A 24,469-nucleotide genomic window follows, 5' to 3' on the forward strand; every position below is an offset into this window, starting at 1 on the left:
AGCCTTTATGAAAAGGTAGCAGACAGCAAGCTCCAATGCCACATAGGCTACATTCACACAGCAGGTAAAAGTGGCCCAAATCTGATTTTTTTTGTTTTGCTGTTCACAATATCTTTTAAATGTGACCTGTAGGTGACATCAGTCTGAACAGATCACGCTCCAAAACCGACCCGCATGCGCAAAAGAATGATCACGTGGCGCGCTCGTCCAGAGGTAAACAATCATGACTGCCAACAAACACCACTCGCTCCTGGAGCTTTCAGTTTCATCTTCGCCAGCGTCACAGGAGCGATCAAGAAGCTTTGTTGACTGACAGCTGGGCTCATCACCCAAAATGTGTTCGAGCTTGCTGTAAAAAGGGCGTGGTCACTTCTTTGTGTCCTGGGATTCTTTAAACTTTGCTTTCAGACTTTCAGCTTTTCTTTGACACTGCAGCCTCGCTCTTCTACGGCCGTGTCTGGCCATTTCAAAATCTCTTTGAACAAGGAGGGTTTTGGATAAATCTCTTGTAATGTTTTGGTACAGGAACATCAGCCTAAATGTTTATGAGTCTCAGCAGTGCAAAATTATGACAAATGTCGAGCTGGACTGACGTAAAAGTTGTATGAATTTTGATCCAGCTGTTCACACTGAGACGCATTGCTGCAGATCGGATACACATCGGATTTCAGTACCACGTAAGAAAGCGTCTCAAATTGGAATTGAAAATGTCAGATTCATTGTGTTTTTTGCTGATCACACTGACACACAGACAACACATCTGTGTCACATATGAAGAAAAAGATTGGATTTGGGCCACTTTCACCTGCTGTGTGAACATAGCCAGAGTTATGCATTGTACTATGGTTAATGTAAAATGTGTCAGCATGTAGAATCTGGGCTTTCTATGAACTACTGTGTTCTCTATCACTATATAAAAGATGCCCAAGGCCACTGTAAGATGTAGAGCAGATTACCGCTCACACACAGCACAAGCAAAATGTATTCCTCTCCTTTTGAGGGTGGCTGTTCAAAATGTGGGTGGAGATATATATATATCCAATTTTCTAGATTTTCTGTTTCCTTCAGTAAAGTCTTGGCCGGCAGTTTGTGTGAAACTTGCCTCTGAAACTAAGTGTAAATTAGCAGTGGTGTCTCAGAGGCATATTATTGGCAGACTTTCTTCAACAATGGGAGTACTCATAGTGGCCAGATCGATGTGAAGCCTGTAAAGAAGAGCTGAAAGAATATTTACCACCAACAGAATAATAATATTTCAACTCTCTGAACTCTCAGAAAACAGACAGAATTCACTTTATATTATTGCTTCTCCAGTTTGATGTTTTTAACTGGAGTGGGATTACACGCTGCAGAAAGGAATTTCATTTATTAACACTACTGTGTCTTCATCGCTCAACCTGCTCTTCTCCACTGTTTCCCTGCACCTTTTACATGGTGCACCAATTCTCCAAGCTCCAATTCTACACGCTGATATGCTTCACTGTGGCCAAAGCGGACATGACACTATGTATCTCATGGCTGCCGAGACAACATGGGGGTATCGGGTGGACATTTGACCCACCTCTTTTCAAAGTACTGGGAGGACGAATTTTAAAATAAAAAACAAGACTCTCTGCCTGACCACATGACCTATGGGCATGATCAGATGGACAGTCAAACTCAGTCACAACAACAAAATCTCCTCATATCTCAGTTAAAATCATGAACTAACGCACTAACGAACTAGCGATTATGTATTTGTGTTACAGCATTGGGCCAGACTGTTAGCTGAGCTCTACAGTAACTTGATGAAAATCTAAATTGTTTCCAGTAGATTTTTTTTTATCCATTCAACTATTGTGTGTGATAAACCACGCTAACATATAACAGACACGTCCTTCTCTTATCATTCCACTGATTTTTCACAGTCATCCATCCTGCTTCGTTATGTTTTAACTTGCTAAATAAATGTGTTCATCATGCGGTTAAATCTAAAGCCATTTTAAATATGGAAATAGCTAAGCAATTTCATCCAGTCGTGTAGGTATCTAGCAGTGGCTGTATAGCAAGTCAAGTTTTCGTGAATGAGGTGCCAAAATCAAACTTTCACTCATACAGTAGATCTACATGCAATTTTTTTTCAATATTTTACAGCCATGCATAACTATGATACATTTGCACCCAGTTAGCTATTCATAGATTTTGCAAATTAGCAAGTTAAATCGGTCAGTGATGTTGGGTAGAAATGCAGAGGCTTAGTTTTTTGAGAAGCATGGTTCTGATTGGATGGCACTGAACACCTGGCAGTAATTTCTTTTTTGTATGAACTGTATTGTCTCTACCGCCAGTCTTTTAAAAACAGGAGGCAGCTGCTCCAAATATTCAGTTGAACAGGACAGTGTGGATTTCTGATGTCAAACGGATGGGATCATTGTTTGTAACAGTTTGTTTCACTAGTTTAAAGGCTTTAACGTACCAAAACTGACAAATGGCGAACACTAGAAACAGACAAATAAATTCATTGAATTAATTTAGCCCTTAGCACAGAAAGGCTATTAGTTTTAATATGATATCAGTGCTGAAAACTCAATATAATACTCCATAAACTGGATTATATTGTTCCTACATTGTTAACACTCTGAAAAAATTAGGGCTCCTCCACATCCAAATCCCAAATCCAGTTTAACCCACAGTTTCCACACTGTGAAATTTACTAAATACAGGTGCAATATTACTTAGTTGAATATGATGTTGTTCTGAGATCTCAGCTGGCAATGTTAACTCTCTGAGCACTGCCCAGTGAAGGGTGTGGGGTCAAAACAAACACTGTTCATGAAACATTCATTTGGACGTTGTGTTACTGCCATGACAGACTATATTTAGTGCTGAAAGTTAGCTTGGCCGGCTCACATTGGAGACACCTGCTGTGTCTCCTTTAGTTGCGGTGTTAAGAGTTTTAAGGTGCTATCAGTAATTTCTCAGAAGTGTTTGCTGGCAAGACATTTGGTTCTGTAGTGTTAATTATAAGGTTGAATGAAGTACTTTGGAATTGCAAAAAAGTGTGTTTGTTCTAGTTTTTGAGTACATTCTGTGAAAATAATGTTCATTTTCAGTTTCCACCTGTTTCTAATCCCTACTATGTTGGAGTTGTTTATATTGACAGCGTAGTCTCTCTCTCTCTCTCTCTCTCTCTCTCTCTCTCTCTCTCTCACTATCACAAACCTACAAAGGCATTTGCTGAGAGAAGCCATAATAAGCAAATTAGCTCTTCAAAGCTTGCTTCCTTAAATGAGCTCCTCTTTCCCACTTCCAGCGTAAAAAGACCCTTGACCCAAACATCAACAGGTGCCCCGCACCCTGTCTCTGTGTGGTGTGTGAGAAGTGTCAGCTCGTTAAAGCTCTCCCACGTTCATTACTCTGCGCTGCGCTGTTCTCCAGGAGCCGTGCTGGCCACCGTTTGAACCGTTAATTAGTTCAAGGACTCCAATCACATTCTCTCTGATCTGTGTAAACCTGAAGGAGATTCTTCTCGCGTAGCTATTCATCAGCATGTTTCTCTGCACTCTCAGACCGCCTTCAGCCTCCAGAGACGATCATCCCGAGAGTAATGAGCGTGAGGCGCCTGAGACGGTAAGGGTGAAGTTACTGTCTCTGCGGTTGTAGATGAGAAACAGTGAGTGGATGAGCGCTGGTGTGACACTGACTCGGATGCAGAAAGGAATGACGGGGAGATAGACAGAATGACAAAAAGAAAGAGAAAGAAAGAGTACTACAGGGAAGATGTGTGAAGAGAAAAAAACAGACAAAAGAGAAAGAAAGACACAGATAGACACAGAGAGGAGAGACGAAGACAAAGAAAGAGAGACAGGAAGACGGGAGAGAGAAGGATAGAGAGATACAGAGAATGACAGAGAGACACATGGGGTAAAAGAGAAAGAAAGGGAGAGAGAAAGGGAAACATGGAAAGAGAGAGAGAGAAACGGGGTGGCAAATGTGAAGTTTAAAAACGTATTACTTACTTTTAACACCATATTCATGCATTTAGGTAGAAATTAATGTAAAAAGGAATTTCAGTGTGATGTCACATGTATGTTGCTGCTGTCGACCTCATATCTCCATTTTTGTCGTTTTTCAGGTTTTGACATAATTTGAAGATGCCTCATTTACATTATGGGTGTAGTTTATGATGAATGGACTAAAAGAAACGGCCCAAAATTACTCTGAAAAAATTCTGGTTCCATTGACTTACATTTAAAGTAAAGCAGGTTTTTCCCTTCTCCTGTAAAGTTACCATTTTGGTGATACAAGGTTTTGTTCCGCAATATGTAAATAGTATGTTTGTATGTAATTAGCAAAAATAAATGTTTAATATACATATAAAATATAGGATTTGACATCTACACGTTCAAAAAAAAATTGTCTTTTGCGTAGAAAGAGCTGATGGAGCTTCTACACGACTCCTTGTTCTTCTAACACTGACAGCTGGAAAATGTTGATTTTGAGAAATGCAAATGTGACCTTATCTGACATTGCAGGCATCACACCACTGATGGGGGCGACATCAGCTTCCATAATAATATTAAGTAAATATTATTAAATATATTAAGTTAATATTAAGTTTTGAATGTATTTTGAAAGAGCTGAAAGATTGTGTTTATACTGAAATATCAATTCCGATTGCTAACTGTTACTTTTAGAGGAACCAGGAACCTTAAAGCTCCATCTCCCGCCCTGAGCTCCAATTCCAGAAAAAAAGCACAACCAGACTCCCACGTCTCACTGCCCGCAGGGAATCCCTCTGCCTTTCTGAAGGGCATTCTGATTCTCAAAAGGTCGAAGGAAGTTTCTGCTGGCAGCCCCTCAAATCCTCAGTTTGACTCGAGTCTACAAAACTGTACACCTCAGGCAGTGCCACATCCCAGCATGCCTTTTGATTCTTCATTGCAACTTATGACAAAGGGCTAAAACTTTCTAATTACATATTAGAGAGATGTCAGAAAGCCACTTGTGATTATTTTATCATTATGATCATATGTGTGGTGACTACAGATGATCTGAGTGAACCACCTCATCTCTTAATGTACACATTAACTGTTATATTTACAAACTCTAACTAATGTTAGTTTATCTCACTCTGATAACAGAGCAGTCTGACAGTCATTGTTTGAGGTGGATCATCTGTTCCATTTTTGAATTTACCACACCTAACACTTCCTTCAGCAAGTGAGCACTTAGGTGCCTATGATGCAGATACAGTGTTCTGGAGGGTGGAAGGAAAAGTCAGAGAAAATGTGTTTTTGTATTTTCTAATTTCTTAACAAAAAGTCAAACATAAAACTTGCATGCTTTATAATTTACATATTTCACCTTTTACACTTACATTTAACATTTTCATTGCTTTTTAAACAAATATATTGTTTATTATTATATACAGAATAACAAATGATAAGGAATAAGAAATATGTATGTTCTGTAATTTTCGGTCATGTTTAGCAAAAATTACGTTGAATCTAACTGAAAATTGTTGTCTTACATGAATTTCTGCATAAATGTATAGAAGTGGTTCATGAAGTGTTAAAAATCAGCTACGAAAAGTGATAAACTTTTCACTTTTGATTCCCTTTACAAAGAGACACACATGGAGAGGCAGGGCTACACAATGAAAAAGACAGAACAGGGGTGGCAGACTGTCCAGCACAGTTTGTCTGCTCCTAACCCACCTACTAAACCTGATAATCAGCTTTTGAGTTGATTCAGGTGTGTTTGAGTAGAAAAACCACCAAACTGTGCTGGACTCTGGCCACCAGGACTGGAGTTCACCACCTCTGATTTAGAGAGACACATAAGGACAGAGAGAGAGAGGGAGAGGGAGAGAGAGTGACCGAGAGGGGTGGGAGACTGCAGAGAGTGAGACAATAAGAAAAGACATAGAAAGACACATAAGGAGAGAGAGCGATTAAGAGTAAGTAGAGAGAGAGAGAGAGAGAGAGATAATAACAACCTTTTCTTTTGTTCACTGTTATATACATGTAATATAGGTATCCTTTTTTCCTTTTCTCTTTTCCCTTCTCAATTACATAAATATATTCAATAATTAACTTATTTTCTCTCATTATATGTTGCATACACATCAAATAGGTTTTGTTTTATTATTGTATATACTTTTATATTATTATTTGATAACACTTTCTCTTCTTAATTGTTGTATTATTGTAATTGTATAATAATTTGTCATGTCAATAAAGTAAACTTGAACTGAACTGATCTGAAAGACAAAAGGAGAGAGAGATACAGGAATATTGAGAGAGAGAGAGAGAGAGAGAGAGAATGAGAAAGACATGGAAAGACACAAAAGGAGAGAGAAACAGGGATATTGAGAGAGAGAGAATAAGAAAGATGTAGAAAGACACAAAAGGTGAGAAAGATACAGGGATATTGAGAGAGAGAGAATGAGAAAGATGTAGAAAGACACAAAAGGAGAGAGAGATATAGGGATATTGAGAGAGAGAGAGAGAATGAGAAAGACAGACACATAAGGAGAGAGAGGGATGCAGGGGTATTGAGAGAGAGAGAGAGAGAGAGAGATTTGTAAGATATTTTATTCCCTCTCTAAAATTACAATTCTGCCATTACATTTCTAATTTTGCAGTGTTTAATGTTTTAAGCTCTATGGTTATTTGCATTTGTTAACTGTTCTAAACTCTAATATGTTCATCTTTGTAGAAGTTGGTTTCTGTTTAAAACTCTCAAACTCTGCAAGCCACGCTTTAGCAATACAAATGTAGCATTATTTCTCATGTCAATATAGGACCTTGAATTGAATTGAGAGAGAGATGCAGGGGCAGAAAGAGAGAGAGACATAGGGAGTGAGACACAATGAGAAAGACATAGAAAGACACATAAGGAGGAGAGAGAGAGAGAGAGAGATACAGGGGAGAAGTGAGAGGTAGAGCACAGTGTGGGGCGGCTGGAGGCTGAGTGTGTGTCCCCGGTGTCTGCATGGCCATTACCCGCTCCTCACAGGCCGGTCCTCAGAGTCTCTCAGCGAGCAGGCCAGCGCGCTCCATCCATCCATGCTGCTGGAGACTCCATTACAGCCTGATGGAAAGCGATGGGAAACCAATCGGGGATACAGGGCCCAGCGAGCGCGCCGTACGCTCACACAGGGCTGCGCAGACAGGCAATCTGCCGTGATGAAGAGGCCTGCACTCCTCCTCCTCTCTCTCTCTCTCTCTCTCTGGGCTTCCTGCGTCCTCCAGGATCCCCTTCAAGGCCCGCTGAGCCCTGCTGCACCCACACATCAGCACATATCAAATTAGAGAGCGGCACACAGCACGGCCTCTGGGGAACACAAAGTTGGATGTGTTTCTGATGCAATAGTTTCGTCCCCCAGCGCACTGTGCTGGACTGTAGGAAATTCAGTTCGTGCCACTGACTCCTTCCAGTCAGACTTTAGAGGGGAAAAGCTCTGTGTATGCATGTGTGTGTCTGTGTATATGTGTGTTTTTTTCCTTTGATGGCGTTTTGCCTTTTTCAAAAGTGTTCAGGCTCCAGGGAACATTTTAGAACTCTGCATTTCAGACCTGTGTATCTATGAGTTTTGTATATTACACTGTATTACAGTGTCATGACTTTGAGTCACACAGGAAATGTGCTGCATACTCTTTATTCTTTGATCTCATTGCTTTGTCTCCAGAACAAGCTTGATGTTGTCTGTAAACATTGTATAAGTCTCTAAATGTACCATTCACTCCCCGTATAGTCCACGTATGGAAACTAACGTCTTTGTAAAAAAAAATATGTAAACATGTTGGTTTTTGTGGCATTGCAAAAACAAAACATTTACATATATCTGTGCATTTATCCAACAGCAGTTTAGCTCTGCCCATTACCACTGAAGTGGCCCATTGGAGAGGTTCAGCCTGGACTGCTTTTTGATTGAGGCACAATACAGGACAGCCAATCAGAACAGAGCTTGTTTAAATATATCAGTCTTGTAACACAGTGTCAAAAACAGGCCGTTTAATTATTAGAGATCAAGAGAGGTTGGAAAACGGTCATGTAAAAGTATATTTTTGTTCTCTTTTTGGTCAATAAAATCCATAACATGTCATGTAAGTCAAGCACAGGGAAAAAATAAGAGCAAAGGAGATTGTAGGATATGGGCCTTTTAAGCCAGCTAAAGTTGTGCTTTTAATTTGGACACTATCTGAGAGGGAGTTGTTGAATTATTTAAATGAGTTCTTATTAGTTTTAGTGGTAAAGTGGATATAATTAGCCTGATGAGAATATAATGGTCTGTGCTGTACTTCTGCCATGGAGCTTTTGCATTTTGCAGTGGAGCACGGGCGCAGTAAACAAAGCACAGCGCTCCCTCCCGTAATGAACTTTCATCCAATTTAACTTCAGCAGAGGTTTTAACGAGAACAAGTTTGCCAAGTTGATTTCCTTAACGTGGTGTTTTGTGTCCCTGTGCAGGTGCCGTACGTGAAGGTGGCTCCAGAGGACATCCTGAAGGTGCAGTTCCCCCGCTTCACCACACTGGACCTCAGGCCCACCAACACAGACGTCAGCCTGGCTGTAGCTGGCCTCCTCACCTTCTTCAACAGCACCACGTCCTGCCTCATCTGCGTCCAGGCCAACTGTGAGTAACACAGAAACAGTGTGTATAGATCAGATAGCAGATGTTCCACTTCAATGGCTCTAAACTAGTCTGTGTCTGACATTTTCTTTGGCTAAGACCTTCAGTTTAGGCCATAAATCTCAAAACACCTCTATGATAATGCTTCTTCTGCTAGCACTTCTATGGGATTTTAGTGGTATGTTAGCATTAGTCCAACAGTGATTCATATGAACATTTTTTGGCTGTTTAAAATTAATTGCCAATATTTGGAGCTTATAAAAGATGTCCCATGTTTCATTATAAGCTATTAACAGACATTATGTTTAACATATATTTACCTTCTAGCAGTTGTCCAGAGAGGCCTTCAGTGAACAGCCCTGACAGAGACTTGCCACTGTTTTCTATTTCTGACAACTGACTGAAACATATTGATCAGGCTACCACTCATATTCACAGTCAGTGATGTATCTGATGTAAGACTTCCAGTAGGCCACTCACTGTAAATCGAAATATGATTGTTGATTTCACTGTCAATTCCTAATTCTGTTAGTGGTTAGTCTGACATGTTAGGCCTTCAGTTCAGCTCCTGAACTCCTAACCAGTGGGAGAGCTTACTTGGCCATATCTATCTAGATACTGCAGAGAAAAATATCTCGATTAGACCAGTTTCCTTTGTATGTTTAAAAAATGTAACCCTTTTGTTTCCAAGTAAACTATACAATTTATCTAAATACATTTATAGTGGAGAAGTACATGCAGGGTGTTGTAAGGCAAAATAGCACCCAAAGAAAACTTGTTTATCTCAGATTGGCCACTGTTTTCCCATTATTAACATTACATATAAAAACTCTGAATACATGTATATGTTTACTGATCATGTTGGATATTAAAAAATGGCTATATTTACATTGTAGACCTCTTAACACCTGGTCCCATCACCACTACTATAAAGAAATTCCTCTGTAATTCACCTTCTCATATTACACCTCACTCATTTAATTATACAGGATTCTTTGGAAAAATGGTAGAATTCCTGTTAATTACCTTTTAGCAACAATGACATGCTGTCATCAATAAATGAAAAATAAATAAAAAAAAAAATCATAAATTAACAATTAAAGCCTTCCGACAACAACCCAGACATTTTAGTCCTGATAAACCTCACCTAATAATTCTCATTCTCATTACATTTACATTTAAGATGTGTTTTGTGGCCTTACGGACCTCAGTGCCAACAACATAATTGACTTCAGCAAACCAGATAAAAACAAGTAGGGGGTACGACTTGGGAATACAAATAAGAAGAGGTAGAAAACTAAAGCAGGAGTTAAATGCATGCCACAATCCATCAAAGTTGGGAAAGTGTGAGTGGGGGCTATAAGAAAGCTGAACATGGAATCTAAACCCCAAGTCTGACAAATAGTTGAGAATTGATGTATGAACCTGACATAAATAGCTGGGTCTCATTGGGTTTTAACAAATATTCGAGCTTTGCTGTGTACAGTACATCATTGCTTCTTGAAAATCTTCTGGCACACTTGTATAGCAGTGGGAACTTTGTACACTGCCCTCAGCTCAGAAAGGTTTTAGAATTGCCTGATGAGTTGAATCAGACTGGTTAGACACAGAAATAAGCCTGATGTTGGGACACCATACTGGGAATGAGAAGCACTGATGTATAGTCTGTTGAATTGCTTGTACTGTGCAACTGATAGAGGGTTACATAAACATACAAAGTGTCTTTTAAGAAAGAGTAAACAAAAAGCAGCAAATAAGTAAATAATACAAAATCAAATTAACCAATTACAGACCATATCTGGCAACCCTGTATTACTGTATTGTCTCTTTAGAAAGAGCTAAACCCCACTATGGCATTATAATATTACAAAAGATGCCAATACTGGAGAAAAGGACATAAAGTCTGGAAGATCAAGACTTATTGGGACATGAAAGGTTGATATACTTCATAAAGCATATAGAGATGCCCCATCTTTATAGAACTTGTTGTGGCTAAATAAATCCCTCTGATGTGTGCTGTGCTGCAACAGTCTTGCTGTGTACAAAGACACTACCAAAGTTGCTCAAAGCACATAGTGCTCTTCTGTAGCTCCATACTGTTTTCCTCCACAGTCCTCCACTGTGAGCAAGTACCTTCAAAGACACAGAGACACATGATGATTATTCTATTAGATCCAGTCTGGAATTATAACCTCATACCTCAACACTCATATAATGGTATTGATTACTACACGCCTGTCCCATTATTCATGTTGTGGTAATGTGGGATGGTTTCAGCATGTTCCTGCTCCTGCTATCACTGTCCTTCAGGCTGTCATCACATTTGCTGTCCCACTCGTTTACCATCAAAGCACACCCCCCATTGCTGACAGCAACCTCTCTGCTGACAGAACATCTACACTACCAGGGGTGGAAAGAGTACTGAAAAATGGCAGTTTAAGGAAGAGTACTGTTACTGTACTGATAATTTACTTGAGCACAAATGTAAATGAAGGAAATCACTCAAGAAAGAGTAAATAAGTAGTTTAGTGGAAAACTACGTGAGTAGTCAAGTTATTTTTTATATATATCCGCAATCAGTCTGAAAAAATCATGAGTCGACTTGGCGATATCATTATACATAATCAGTACAAACAAAAAAAAGCCAAACCTGATATTACAGGAGAAAGAGGTTTTGAGTGCTGAGACTGATCACAGTATGCTCTGCTAGTTCATGGTTAGATGATTATATATGGCTTCCTTAATTAAAAGTTTACAATAAAGTAGATTTGAATCCCTGAAAGGCTGTTCAGAGATTCTGTTTAATTAAGTCTATTTTTGATTACCTGTGAAAATAACAGGTGCATTACTCAATTATTAATGTAATTTTTGTGACAGGCATACTGCCCATGAGCTCCCAGAACGTTAGCTTACATTACCTCATAGGTGTCACCCTCTAGAGACAGTATGTATTACACAGGATTCAAACTGTATAAATTCACCGGTACCTGTACATCACATTTTTACCATTAAAATTATTCGCACCGTCTAAGCATTGATCCTATCCTCACAAGATCGCGAGGTCGATCTCTGGTGATGCTACAGCCATTCAGCCAGGCTGTGCTCTCCTAGAGCTGGGGGCATCGTGTAATTAGGGGAGTCCTAACTAGTGGGTGGAATTGGATATGACTAAACTGGGGAGTGCATCTTAGAGAATCAGAAATTTATGTAACTTTATTTGACAGTTAAAGTTAAACAGCTAAAGAGCCTCTCACACAGTTAAAGACAAACACAAAGGCAGAGAGAGAGAGAGAGAGAGAGAGATGATGTGAATATTACAGCACAATGTTGTTTAAACTCTGCTGGAGTGATGCCCTAATGTCTCTAATGGCCCCTTCTTGATGTGAGGAGATGTTTTATCTGTGTTCAGCATGCATGCAAAAGCCCTTCAAACTCCATTGCAGACTGTTCAAATTATAGACGGAATTATTATCCAGAGCTTATGATGTACCTAAGTTAGACTAGATTTCCTGTATCAAACCCTTTTATGGCTGTTTACCTCCAACACTGTGACAGAACCACTTTTTCTGTGGGTAAACTGTATGGGTAGACATCAATGTGAAATAAAGTAGCTAGCTAACGAAACACTTACAATAAAACATACATTACAGGTTATAGGTAAATAGCTGCCATTTTATTCCATAAACAGCAAAGTAAGGAGAAACTCTCTCAGGCTGAAGATGAGTGGAGATCTTGGCAGGTTTCACGAGGAATATTTGGCAACTGATAATAACAGCCTTTTTTATCATTTGGAAATTAGTGAAGATAACTGTTTGGATAGAGTATCTTCCCATGTGTGCTGGTAACATTCTTCTCTTTCTGTCTCCACTAAACTTGACGTCTCTGAACTCATCAGGGCGGAAGTGTTTTTGGGGGCTGCTTTGTTTCCATTGGTTTTAAGTACTTTTTTAAATGTAATCTGGCTTTCTTCTAATTGGCTGATTGCTGATACACTTATAATTTATTTTTACTCTGTAGTGTTATTGAAAGTTAAAATAGCGAAGTTTAAGTACTTTCTTAAAAATGTATTGAGTAGTAAAAGTACTATGATTTAATTCTACTCTGAAAAGCACTGTTACACAGAAAAATACACTGAAGCACTGTAACAAGAGTGAATGCAGTTTGTTACTTTCCACCTCTTTACGCCATTCAAAAGTGTGGAATTATTTATCATATTAATAATTTCTCAGACATACATTGTACAGTGTAGATAAAAAGCATTATAGACTAGACGTTAGAAGGTGTTTTTAGATCTTTTATTCAGTATTTCACATTCTATTGTTATTACATGACAAATAACAAAATAGAAATTTGTTGGTAAGCTATCTGCTTTCAGATTTGACCTCCCTGTTTGAAATGCAGGCCGAGGTAATGTAATAATTTCATTCTCATTCATCTCTCACTCCATTCGTTTTCAGTTTCAGTTCTAGTATCATATTAAAATCAAGTAGTGTCTGTCTGCATGCACTAGTGGCCACCAGCAGAAAGGAAGTTGACTATTTTTCATTAATACCATCAAATACAATATTTTATAATTCTGTTATCAGATTAACTAGGACTCTGCTGGCTCTCTGTGAGTGAAATGCTGTGACTCTGTTTTGAACTGCTAGTGAGCAATGAGGAGTGAAAGTGGAGGAGTGAGAACCCCCTGCTGTGAAAACAATTCACACCTCTGCACAAAAACAGATAAAACAGACAGCACAACTGAGCTTTCTTTATATTAAAAATGATGTACAAATGCCATTTTAAAAAAAGCAAGGAAAAGAATACATTGAAAACATTAAAAACACTTTTATAAATGTTCCCTTGCGTGCTCATGTACAAAGATGGAAATCCAGTTCTCTTCCGGTTTTATAAATCATACACATTTCTGTCATTTAAATATACATATGCAAAAGTTTTTTATTCCACATTTTGTTGATTTTCTAAGCAAAAATAAATTACACATCCTCTGCAAAGAACACACTTCTGCACATTTTAATGCACAGTTACTGCTGAATTTAACATATTGGCAAAATAAAAGATAAAATGTGGCCTGTGCGAAAGTTATGGCACCTTTTTTGTTTTGTGCTTTATGTAGTTTTTCAATATGTTAAACTGGTAAATAGCAAATTCATTGAAACTGTGCCCTGAAATTTGCAAATGCCATATTTATGTTTGTTTCCTGTGGAGGATGTGTTAACACAACATAACATGTAATTTGATTGGGGATGTTCAAACTTTGCATTTGACAATGCATTTTATTTTTTAATTGCCTTTATGTTTTCTGTGAAAAAGGGTTAAATACCCTCACTGTATTAACAACACCTCATATCTTTATAGATAAAGTGACAAAAATTGTCTTCGACTTCTAATTTATGTTGTAACAAGACTTTATTAAGTATTTTGAGAACATTTCTACTGGTCCATTCCTCATGAAGGGCAGGTTTTGATGTGACAGCAACAACATGGTTAATGGTTTTATATCATTAATAACGTTGATTCCAAAGATGTAAGCAGAGATCGCAGTAACCTTTTTATCGGTAATGTACATAAATGCATGAACAGAAGCCTAAAAAGTGAAAGAAATGACAGGTGACAAATAAAGCATTGAAATATCTTCTTATTAGGCACTCATTTATGCACATTTGGTGGTTGATTAATGTCCAGTCCTCTCTCGTCGCTCTCTGAACAGAGCTGCAATTACCAGCACCCCAACAAAGTCACACTGACCCCTCTGGTAGAGGCTACACCCCAACCCACACCCCCTCCCACCGGTTAATCAGCTTAAGGCTTTGAAGTGGAGGGACCACGAATTCCCACAGAGATTTCACAGAGGTGAAGTGAAGTTAGCACAAACCTTCTCCACACTCCAATAAAGACACTCTAGAGGAGAACTGTACTGAGCCACTATATACTCTCATGACAGGAAGGAATTATTTTCTTCAGCCACTGCAGTGTGGACTCTTATTATTATTATTAGCAGTGGAGGAAAAACTGTTCTGTGACTGTGAAAGCCAGGGTGATTGGCATGTCCAGACCTCCGGATCTCCACCAGAAGCTCTTCACCTGATGCTTATCCATCTGATGTGAAAAAGTGGAAACTTGACCTTCATTTCTTTGTAGCTGCTGTGTTGTCTCTCCTACAGTACCTACACTACTTTGGATCAATAGAAGACTAACTTTTGGGTCTCTAAAGACATTCTGGTAGATGATTCTTTAAAAACAACAGATGAGGTGAATGAGTTTCAAGAACCTTGTAAAGCAGGGGTCTTTAATTCAAATTCACTTAGGTCCCGTTAGAGAAAATGTCCTCAAGCAAATGTCCGGAACATCATAATGTCTAACTTGCAACATGATTCAGTGCCATGTACTGTATACTGAAGCAGCCTAGTAGGTATATCAACATCTTATGTAGTCGACAACTGAATGTCAAATCAAATAAAGTACAATTCAGTAATATTTCAACAACATTTATTGTCATTTTTCTCTTTTCAGAGCATGTTATGTGAATTAACTTTCCTCTGGCTCACTTTCTTCTCCGACTGCTGTTTCTCGCCTCGTCCCTCCCCTGTGTGTGCGTCACTCACTTGAGTCTCAGTGCTCATCGTAATGCACAGATCTGATTGGCTGAGTGATATTTACAACACACGTGATTGGTCTGTGAGTTTCCCGGGCCACTAAAGTGGTACCGTAAAGGCTAGAAAAGTTATCCAGATTAAAATAGGATCACCCCATCAAAATTAAATAATTCTCCATAGTTGACCAGTTATAGGTCCAGATCTGCATAGGACAGCATCTGGGTCCGGACTCGGATCGGGGTCCACCTGTTAGTGACCTCTGTTGTAAAGTTTTAAAACCCTTAAAGATTCTGTACCATGGTTTCTTCTAGAACCATACATCCTATCCAAGATCCATCCAGGAACTGCATCATCTAGGAACAGGCAGACCTGGAGGGCACACTTTTTTGGGTATCTTTTTATGTGGATTTGCAGTTTTACTGTTTAAATGTTAACCACGTTTTAGCGCCACGCTTGCACCATTACTCAAACGCTTCCCTACTTATTCTGGGAGTAAGATCCCCAATGTTTTCGCAGAAAAGCTGTTTTATCTGCAGAGAGGCTGGTGCAACACAGATAGCACATTGTTTTTGCATCTTACTCCGTTCACTCCCGACGGAATTCCACAAGGAAATAAAGTGCATTTCCGAGCAGTGCAAGGCAAACCGTCTAACATGTATCAAGGCAAAACTTCCTGCAAACTGCCGAGGCTCCCCAGACATCTCCGTAATGACTTTACACTCAGTACTGTTAGAATGGCAGAACTGGATAAGTCTAGGTATTTTTACGATTCCGTTTACTTCCATTAAACTCTTTGTAAGGTGATCATAGATGCTGTGCTGGGACACATCACAAGCTTCATTTCTCTATCCTGATTTTTTGCTCTTGTTCTGACTTCACAGTTGACATTCTTGTTGCTAATTGACCAATCACTTGTTGTTAGCGTGTGTCACACACCTCAGCCCTGAAAGCACCATGTTTTCCTTTTATTTAAACCTGAAATCAAAATGGATTTTTTACCTTATTAGTTCATGTTCTTGATCACATTAAGCATGATTTATGATATCATATCATTTAGAAGACACAATTTTGTTTTTTTCATCATACATCACTGTCACCAGTGGGTGGGGAAAAATATTAACTAATAATATCAGAACCCCTCCCTAATACCATATTTCAATGGGAAATAAGTCAAATAAGGCATGTTATAAAAGGAAAAGTGATTTCAAATTCACTTTGAGCTAGCAAATTCTGATCTGCCCATTGTCATCATGGTCAAATGGCCACATATCAGTTATGTAGTCACCCATGGACTAAATAGAAATATGGCTCAAAACATCCGATCAGCTCTGAAAAATACTGATTTTTGTCACATTTAGGCAAAAATAAAAATATTATGTCATGTATTTAATACATTTTTATCTCTGTGTTGTGGTTACAATCTCTACTACCTCCTCAGCTGCTACAATAGTCATTCTGAGTTGTACCCTGATTGGCCATTTGTATGACTGGCTATTTGCATCTTTTGGAGCTATACAAAGTTAGATTGAAACACAGTCTGTGCAGCTCTTGGCATTACATTTTTAAACATTATTTAATTATATATTCCAGCATGTTTTCTGACACAATCCAGTTTGTTGTGTTTTGGTTGTAGCTCCGTTTCAAGAATGGCCTGCCCCCTACGAGCCAATCAAAAACAGCGGTCTGTGATTGGCTAATTTGCATCTCAGTCAAAGAGCCATTTCCTATCAATCTCATCTAGGACTACATATGTAAGAGGCTTAAATCTGATTTATTAAGAGGATCAGAAGTTTGAAAAACAAATTTGTGTCACATTTAGACAAAATACATGGCTTAAATCGCATGAAATCTGAATTTTACTGCAGCAAATTTCTTTTAAGCTAGTTTGTTCATTACAACCCTGGTGTTGCATCATGTATGGTTTGTGGATCTGGGACAAAACAATACGTAATGACTGGTGCAGACACTGACCTCAGGCTGGACTTTCATTTCGGCCTTTTGCCTGGTGTAAGGGCTGGTATTCAGTATGACTGAAGGAGGTCAGTGTGACCATTGGGCAGAATTGCAGCGTGGGTGGGGGAGGCTGGTAGGAAATGACACAGGATGCAGTGATTGCAGTGCACCTTCACCCTTTCAGCACTGTGCTGTGGACAGCGCCTGATGGCTCCCTCTGCATGCTCTCTCCCTCTCTCTCTCTGTCCTTCTCTCTCTCTCTCTCTCTCTCTCACTGGGCCCATTAATCACCCTGGCTGGCGACAGCCTAATAGAGCGTGGCCCACTCATGAATATTTCTCCTCTCTGGCCTCTGATGGTGGAGCTGAAATGCAGCTATTCTTCCTGCTGGCCTATAGCACCGCTAGCCTCACAGCCACAGCAGCAATCATACAGTCATGTGTTCAACTCTGTGGACTGTACTAGACTACACTCTTAAAAATAAAGGTACCAGAAAGGGTTATTTTGGACAACGCCATAGAAGAACCACTTTTGCTTCCCTAAAGAACTGAAAGGTTCTTTAGGGAAGCAAAAGTGGTTCTTCTACCACTTTTGAAAATGAGTTGTGTGAATGTAAGAGAACACGTGTAAAGGTTCTATACCATTTGACCTATCCATACTCTGGCCACAGATGCGTGCTTTTGTGGCAGCCATTGCTAAGTTGGTCAAGCTTTGTGGGTGGAGTTTGGATGGGTCATTTAAAGTATTTTTTCCCCCTAGAACTGTATGTCCAAGCCAGGAACCATTTAGGAGTCTTTATTTTTAGGAGTGTGGGCTAGCTGGCCTGCTACCTTTATGGTGGAGCAGGGTCAGCTTTGGCCTTAGCAATAGTGACTCATTAGCATAGGATATTAGCCCTGCTGAGGTCAGCCAGCAGAAGGCCCAGGGGATCACTCGGCCGCACACTTCCACAGGTATTACCCAAACAAGCTTCCAGTGGGTCAGCCAGGTGAGCAGCAAAAATGCTTTCATGTTTGTGCTCTTGAACTCTTAGCGACCCTGCTTTTAATTGAAGCGAACTGAGCTTTGGTTTCCTGTTACAACCCTCTGACACACACATACATACAGATACACAGCAGCGCAAATGTTTCCCGCCAGTCTGGCAAAGCAAGTGACTTTCTTTGGAGAACAATTATAGGAGGTGTTTGCTCGACACTTTCCTTGGTGCTTTGAAATGCCACAACTGATGTGTAATTATGGTTGATCAAGTAAAATACTTCAATCCCACGGCCCCCGGAGAGCAGAGCACAGAGGCACGGGTAGAAACAGCTGCTGTACAGCCTTCTGCCTATGATGTTTCAACTGCAGATATTGACTGCAACATGTACGGAATATAATACAAAAATAATAAAAAAGCTTTTCTTCTACTTAGAATTACAAATGTGGTGTGGGATGAAATTTTATACTGCACACTTTTGACAGTGCTTCTCCACTTCTCCTACTATGAGTTACAAGTGAGGAGTAATAAATTCAGAGATTCTACAAGTCCTTAAAAATCCTAATGATTAATTTTGTTATTGTGCCTTTAAGACATATGAAATATGTTGTCTGTGTTTTTATTGGCTAACCTGCATTATGCCTCATTCAAAAAGCAATCTGAGCTAAAACACTCTTTATAACTTCAGTATGAATGGGCGGGGCTGAACTGCAGTAGGCTGAGTAGATGGCTTTGCTGTATGTACAGTGGTGCTTGAAAGTTTGTGAATCCTTTGCTAAAACTTCACCAGATTTTCACAAGTCCTAATAGTAGATAAAGAGAACCAAATTAGACAAATGAGACAAAAATATTAGAATTGGTCTTAGACTTGGTCCATTTATTTATTGTGGAAAATGATCCAATATTACATATCTGTGAGTGGCTAAAGTATGTGAACCTTTGCTTTCAGTATCTGGTGTGACCCCCTTGTGCAGCCATAACTACAACTAAATGTTTCTAGTAACCATTGATTAGTTGTGCACATCGGCTTGGTGGAATTTTAGCCCGTTCCTCCGTACAAAACAGCTTCAACTCCATTATGCTGATGAGTTTCCACCCACAAACTGCTTGCTTCAGGTCCTTCCACAACCTTTTTAAAGGATTAAGCTCAGGACTGTGACTTGGCCATTCCAGAACATTAACTTTATTCTTCTTTAACCAATATTTGGTAGAATGACTTGTGTGTTCATTGTCTTGCTGCACGACCCACATTCTCTTAAGTTTGGTTTTGTTACATCGCAGAAACAGTGAATTGAAAAAAAGCTGTTTTTGCAACTTACTTTCCATTCATTGACTGACTTTTGAAAGGTTCTTCACACTCTCAAATCTCTTTTTCAAACATGTTTCTTTAGGGAACTAAAAGTGGTCTATGACATATTTCTGAGTGAAACACAGCATCAGAGAGGGTCCCTGAGTGTTTATGTTCAATGACAGTGGGGAGTTGGAGTGGGAGGGGCAAGGGAAACCATATTACTGGTTAATATAATAATAATAATAATAATAATAATAATAATAATAATATTTTTGGCACCTGCTGGTGCATGATGACATAATCAAAATTTAGAAGATGTTTTAGAGATGGGTAAAAGTCATTACAACTAGATGGAAAAACAAGAATTTTGTTGTTTAAATGGTATGATATGATGAATTGTGCTTAATATAAGTAGGGACATAAACTTACAAGATAAATTCCTTTTGAAGTGACATCAAAAAGTCTTCGTTTTAACTTAACAGTTACAACATGCTTTTATTATTTACAGTGATAACTGTGACTTCTAAGGCTCAAAGACAAGGTGAGCATCTATGAAGCAGTGAACCATCAGCTGAAAGTGTTGCTGTTTTTTCATTAATGTTGTTGTTCTGTTGTTCTGCACACTCTTCTCTTATCCTTATCGTGATAGAGAGATCGAATCAGCTCCTGAATCATGATGAAGCATTTCTAGGCCGCCCAGAGCCCTGCTCTCTTTGCTTTAAGAGGAGGCTACGGCACTGAAAGAAGAGACAGTGGGCTTTCTGCTTTGTCTTGCTCTGTTTATTTCTAAAGCTCTCTCTCATTTGACAGCAGGCATTAATTTGACTTGATAAGGGGCGTAATGGGATTTTGACGTGCGCTGTTATTAAGGGCATGAAGACAAAAGGCACCCCCCACTTTTCAGCATACCTTTTTTGCGTGTAATGAGAAGAGAGGGAGTGAGGGATGAAGGAGTGGATGGGGAGAGGAGATGAGTGTGTGTGCCTCTGGCAGATGGAAAGCTGACTGCAGCGGCTTTCATCGGGAGCTGATGTGGAGGCTTCGCTCAGTTCTCCTCAGCGCAGTCCCCAGAGCACTAATGGGCACAAATGAAGTGACCTGCCTGAAACAGAGCACTCATTAACAGAGCACTTTTAAGTCTTTATTTTGATATTACTCTAATGAGGGTACAACTAAAACAGCGTGGGAAAAGGCGGTTTTAACTGCAGGCTCTTTTTTTTTTCAAGATAACTATGAGTATTAGATATGGACTAGTGTTTGGCTTCTTTTTTATTTTTCAGTGCTTTCACTCATTTCATCAGCTTATCTCGGATTGAACCAGTACAGACCGCTGAGGCGTCACCGTGTGTGGGATATGGAGCACTGTGCTGAAAGTTGGAGAACGGTTTTGGAAGGAGTGCTTTCAGCCGCCTGCCGAAAACTTGCATTTGGATGTTAAAAACGATACTTTGGCAAAAAAACTAATTTCCATGATTTTCTCCTTTACCCCAAGTGTAGTCAATCAGCCAAGACATGCTGTCTACAGCTAAGAAGTTCTGAAGGCTTAATCCTAGGCAGTCAGCATTGTGCAGTATTTACACATTGCCTCAAACTGTGTGTTAGGTAAGTAATGTAAATAGACTTGTTTAAATCAGAATCAGAATCTTTATTTGCCAAGCAAAATTAAATCCAATAAAATAAATATAGACCAAGATATACTATATACACATAAAATAGACCATACACAACAATGTATGTAAAGGATGTAAAATGATAAATAAATCCACTTACTGAAGTGTGTGTGTGTGTGTGTGTGTGTATATATATATATATATATATATATATATATATATATATATATATATATACACCGATCAGGCATAACATTGTGACCACCTCCTTGTTTCTACGCTCATTGTCCATTATATCAGCTCCACTTACTGTATAGGTGCACTTTGTAGTTCTACAATTACAGACTGTAGTCCATCTGTTTCTCTGCATACTTTGTTATCCCCCTTTTACCCTGTTCTTCAGTGGTCAGGACCCCCATGGACCCTCACAGAGCAGGTATTATTTGGGTGGTGGATCATTCTCAGCACTGCAGTAACACTGACATGGTGGTGGTGTGTTAGTGTGTGTTGTGCTGGTACGAGTGGATCAGACACAGCAATGCTGCTGGAGTTTTTAAACACTGTGTCCGCTCAATGTCCACTCTATTAGACACTCTTACCTTGTCAGTCCACCTTGTAGATGTAAAGTCAGAGACAATAGCTCATCTGCTGCTGCACAGTTTGTGTTGGTCATCCTCTCGTCCTTCATCAGTGGTCACAGGACGCTGTTGGCTGGATATTTTTGCTTAGTGGACTATTCTCAGTCCAGCAGTGACACTGAGGTATTTAAAAACTCCAGCAGCACTGCTGTGTCTGATCCAAGTAATTCACTACAAATTACTAATTACTTCTCTCAAATGGGGTTGTATTGGGGCCACTTATAACCTCATTAAACTCATTACTTCTAAGTTACTCTCTAAAACTCATACATATCTGTAGTATTTTGAAGCCTCAAGTGAAAACCGTAATAGTCCGTTATTTAGAATGATAAGACCAATCACAGTAAATATCATTTAAAAGGTCCCTATACCTGCATTTACTCTGAACCAGACAGCCATTTATGCTTGGTTAAAATTCTGATTGGATGATTCTCTTTGAGCCAGTACAAACATTTGAAAAAACAGCTGCCTCGTAATGAAATCTATGTGAATAAAATATAAACCTTACAGAACTGTCTGGCCTGTTTAGGTGACTTAGAGGTTCTGCAGTACAGGGAACTTTATCAGTTTCATATTAGCACGATTAGATGCTTTGTGACAATGCCCGTGCTTGCTCTGCGCTGATCATATTCAAAATCAAAGTTTCACAGTCAGCTGTTGAAGGTAGTGAACGTATGCAAGTTGTATAGCACAGACACAGACAATACATAGAAATGAAATATATGTTTTAAATGCATTGTGCAAAATGAATAGTGCAATAACAGTACAAGCACATTTTTCTTATTAAATCACTGTAATGTAATTATAACCGTATTTCCCAAAAAGTTGGGATGCTGTGCAAAATGTGAATTCAAACAGAATGCAATAATGTGGTAATCATTTAACCTTATATTTAATTGAGAATAGTACAAAGACGACATATCAAATGTTGACACTGACAATTTTTTTGTTTTTTGAAAAATATATGCTCATTTTTAATTTGATGCCAGCAGCATGATTCAGAAAATTTGGGACAGGGACATGTTTACCACTGTGTTGCATCACTTCTTTTTCAAGAACACTCTACAAGTGTTTGGGAACTGAGGAGACCAATTGGTGTAGTTTTGAAAGTGAAATGTTTTCCCATTCTTGCTTGATACAGAATTTCAGCTGTTGAACAGTTCAGGGTCTCCTTTTTCGTATTTTCATTTCATAATGCACCAAATCTTTTCAGTGGTGACAGGTCTGGACTGCAGGCAGGCCAGTTTAGCACCCGGACTCTTTTACTGCAGAGCCATGCTGTTGTAATACGTTAAGAATGTGGTTTGACATTGTCTTGCTGAAATAAGCAAGGCCTTCCCTGAAAAAGACGCAGTCTGGATGGCAGCATATGTTGCTCCAAAACCTGTATATATTATACAGCATTTACTAGTGCCTTCAAGTCATCCATGCCATGTGTGCTAATGCACCTCCATACCATCACGGATGCTTACTTTGAACTAACTGTGTGCTGACAACAAGCTGGATGGTCCCTCTCCTCTTTAGTCCAGAGGATGCGATGTCCAAGATTTCCAAAAAGAATTCCAAATTTTGATTTGTCGGACCACAGAACATTTTTATATTTTGCATCAGTCCCTCTTAAATGAACTTGGGCCCAGAGATGATGGCAGTGTTTCTGGATCCTGTTTTTATATGGTTTCTCCTTTGTATGTAGAGTTTTAACTTGCATTTCACTGTTGTCGGAACAAAACCTCATATTTCCAAGATGAGAACTTTACAGGAGAAGGAAAAAACATACTTTACTTTTAATGTAAGTCAATGGAACCAAAATTTTTTCCAAGTTATTTTGGATCATTTCTTTTGGTCCATTCGTCATTAAATTTAAGCAAAGTATGAAGGGCAACAGACATTTTCAATCAATGTCAAAAACTGAAAATGACAAAAATGGAAATATGAGGTTTTGTTAGTACAGCAGCGATTTGTGGATGCACTGATGATCTGTGTTCACAGACAGTGGTTTTCAGAACTGTTCCTGAGCCCATGCAATGATTTCCACTACAGAATCTTGTCTGTTCTTAAAGCAGTGCTTCCTGAGAGCCCGAAGATCCTGGCCATCCAGTATTGGTATTTTGGCCTTGTTCCTTGCATACAGAGATTTCTCCAGATTCTCTGAATCTTTCATTGATATTGTAAACATTGTTCTTGAATTGTTGCACTATTTGCCTGTTAAGTCTTTCACACAGTGATGAACCTCTCCCCAGCTTCTCTTCCGAAAGACTCAGCCTCTCTGTGGTGATCTTTTTTTTATCTTTTTAACCTAATTAGCTGTGCGATAGATAGTAGCTTATTTGCATTATTTAACTTTAGCAGTCTTTTGTTCCAACGTTTTTGCAACGTGTTGCTGGCATCAAATTCAGAATGGGCGTATATCTTTCTTCAGATATTTCAGAATTTTTCAGTTTCAGCATTTAATATTTTGTCTTTGTACTATTGTCAAATAAAAATATAGGGTTTAAATGATTTGCACATGATTGCACTTTGTTTTTATTTACATTTTGCGCAGCATCCCAACTTTTTTTTTTGAAGCAGGGTTATACAAGAATTTATACTGTAATTTGTTACACTATCCCAGTAAATAGCAATTACTCCCCACACTGGGTTCCTGGCACTGTATAACACACTGTTATCTACAACAATTAGTGAAACTTTGTCACCTGCTTAAAAACAATAGTAACAGCCATTTTGAAGACTGCCCATGCTTTGGTCCATTTTTTAGGTTATACATTTAATTGACAATATTTTC

At 39.0% G+C, this 24,469-nt stretch overlaps 1 protein-coding gene across 1 annotated transcript in view; it reads left to right on the top strand.

The window, feature by feature from the left end:
• grik4 (glutamate receptor, ionotropic, kainate 4) overlaps window positions 1-24,469 on the top strand; it is a 300,984-nt gene that overhangs the window by 117,915 nt on the left and 158,600 nt on the right. Inside the window, exon 4 of the mRNA XM_036560909.1 lies at window positions 8,458-8,623. Within this exon, the coding sequence (XP_036416802.1) occupies window positions 8,458-8,623 (166 nt within the window). The remainder of the gene's footprint in view (window positions 1-8,457; window positions 8,624-24,469) is intronic.

Source organism: Colossoma macropomum, unplaced genomic scaffold (genome assembly GCF_904425465.1).
Source record: "Colossoma macropomum unplaced genomic scaffold, Colossoma_macropomum, whole genome shotgun sequence".
Classification (NCBI taxonomy): Eukaryota; Metazoa; Chordata; class Actinopteri; order Characiformes; family Serrasalmidae; genus Colossoma; species Colossoma macropomum.